A 2,353-nucleotide genomic window follows, 5' to 3' on the forward strand; every position below is an offset into this window, starting at 1 on the left:
TGCAGAATTTTATATGTGTGCCATCGACCTAAGAGGGAACATAATCCTCTCTCAAACTACAGAGTGAGCACAACTTCTGTACTGTGCGCAACAACTTTGACCTCCGTGTAATTACTCCAGGCTTACATCAATATAACAGTGCCGCGTTTCTCTTCAATTATTTCCCGGGAGTGGCAGGCTCTCTTCCCGCAGTGCTTATTTATTTCGAATTGGCCTAATTTGCTCAACAATTTGCACATCCCTTCTTTGGCATCCCACGTTTCCCCGGACGGCGAGAGCCGGGGCTGTCCAGGACGCCCCGTCCGTGGCCGTCGGTGTCTGCCCCACGGGAGTGGCCACGGGGCTCGGAGTCGCCCAGCACCGGCGGGCACCGAGCCCCCCCAAGGGGAACCACCACGGCTGGGGCCCGGCGCTGAGCAATCGCTTACGGATGAGTAAGCAGCAAATGTGGTAACKCAGGCCAACAGCTCCGCAATTAGGGCTATAATTTCAGGTGTAGCCAGCAGTCGTAATGAATATTTATTTCATCGTACMGAATAAAAGAAATCGCCCGGCTAAATGGCACGGGGAGTTCCGTGGGGTGGTTTGGTAGGGAGAGTGTGGGTGCTACCAGCGGGGAGCCACCTCGTCCCCTCCCGTCCCAAGTGGGACAGGCTCCCTCTCGCCGCGGTGCGCGGCCGTAGGCTTATGCCCTCGTTCCTGCCCTCGCCCAGCCCGGCCAAGGACCCTTCCCGGGAAGGAAGGGTAAGGCAGTGTGCAGCCAGCCGCCTTCCCGGAGCAGAGCCGGCCGGGAGACGGAGCGCCCCGCGGGCGCGCACGGGGCGGGGGCAGGGCTGAGCCGGGGCTCCGCGCCCCCCGCCCGCGCTGCTCCGCTCCGGGGCTCCCTTCTGCCAAACCCGCGCAAAGTGCCCTTATTGGGTCCGGCGGCTCCGCACCCCGGCGCGGTTGCGGGAGTGCCCTCGGGTTTTGCTCCGTCGCTGAAGAGAGTAGCAGAGGAAGAACGCGGGCGCGATGGGAGGCAGCGRCGGCACGGGGGGGCCGAGGGTCCTCCGGCTGCCCTAAGGTCTGCAGCCCCAGCGAGCAAGAGGGCGGCCCGAAGCGCCCGTCAGCCCCCGAGTCCTTATTGCTCCCTCTCCGCAGCCAGCCTCGCCGGTGCTCCCGCAAGCCAAGCGAGCGCCGCGGCTACCAACTGGCTGTTCCCGAGCGGACTCCGAGCCGCACGGATGCAATGCCCCGAGCGTCCGTCTCCTCCCGAGCCCCTCGACCGAAATCCGGGCGCCCGATTAAAGGTGCGAGGTCGGCGGCAGGCGATGTCGCGGCAGTACGGCAGGCGGGGAACGGGGCCGGGTCCTCCRCCCGCTCCCCGGCAGCATCCTATCGAGGTCTGAGCCGTGCTGCGGACAAGCACAGCCTGAGTCTTTTGTGTGTGTGTGTTTGGGTTTTATTTGTTTTTTTTTCCCCTTTCCTTCGCTTTGCGGTTTTTTTTTCTTTTTGGTCTATGTTTAAGTTACTGTGGAATGAGAAGGTGCGAGGCGTCGTAGCATCTTGGCGGCGGTCCGTCCCTACCGAAAGAGCCGCTCCGCACGCGGAGCGCTTTCTTTTTCGGGGATGGGGAGGTGGGACGGGCGCCGGGGATGGCGGGGCAAGCTCCGGGCTGCGGCGCACCTGCCCGGCGGTTCATCCCCGCGCCCGGCGCCCATCAGCGCTGCTCGACGGGACGGACCCGAGGTGAGCGGCGGGCGCGGTAAGTACCGCTCTCTTCCCCGCGGTACCCCCTGAGCGCCACTCAGCCTCCTCCCCATCCATCCCAACCTCTCCCGCCCCTTCCCCGCCGCCGCCACTGGGAGCGCGGCCCCTTTAAGAGCCCGGCTTTGCCTCCCGGTAGCTGAAGGTCATTAAAACACAAAAGCGCTCCAGCGCTGCGGTCCAATATAGCGCATGCGCCCTGCCCGAGGACTGGCAGGGAGACGGCAATATGGCGAGAATGCCTGGCAGCGGCGGCGCCGGCGGAGAGTGGAGCGGCGGCGGCGGAGGGGGCGGCGGACGCGGCGGAGGCGGCGGGAACAATGCGGGGGACCGGCCGTCCGGCCGCGGCGTCGCCCCCCGCCCGCACCGCTACTGCAGCGCCGGCGAGGAGGAGGAGGGCGAGGAGGAGGATGAGATCCAGGAGGTGCAGATAACGGGGGACGAGGAGGAGGAGGACGGAGCCGATGGGGGGCTGCTGCTGGACGAGGAGGAGGAGGAAGAGGAGATGGGTCTGGAGTGGGACGGCGAGGAGGAGACGGAGCCGCTGCCGCCCGCCCCGGGCCGTACGCCGGGCGGCGGCAGCAGCGGCGTCGGGGCTGCCTCGGGG

The 2,353-nt window shown here is 66.1% G+C and overlaps 1 protein-coding gene across 2 annotated transcripts in view; it reads left to right on the plus strand.

Annotated features, from left to right (window-relative positions):
* Positions 1-1,156: 1,156 nt before the first annotated feature.
* Positions 1,157-2,353, plus strand: part of KCTD1 (potassium channel tetramerization domain containing 1) — a 65,613-nt gene continuing 64,416 nt past the window's right edge. Inside the window, exon 1 of one of the 2 annotated variants that reach the window (XM_057367239.1) lies at positions 1,157-1,289. In XM_057367239.1, coding sequence (XP_057223222.1) covers positions 1,224-1,289 — 66 coding nt within the window. In that variant the 5' untranslated portion in view covers positions 1,157-1,223. Of the gene's footprint in view, positions 1,290-1,886; positions 2,345-2,353 lie in introns of those variants that run through there. The other variant, XM_057367241.1, reaches the window with a different exon arrangement.

Source organism: Malurus melanocephalus, unplaced genomic scaffold (genome assembly GCF_030028575.1).
Source record: "Malurus melanocephalus ecotype Western Australia unplaced genomic scaffold, MMel_1.1 scaffold_76, whole genome shotgun sequence".
NCBI lineage: Eukaryota > Metazoa > Chordata > Aves > Passeriformes > Maluridae > Malurus > Malurus melanocephalus.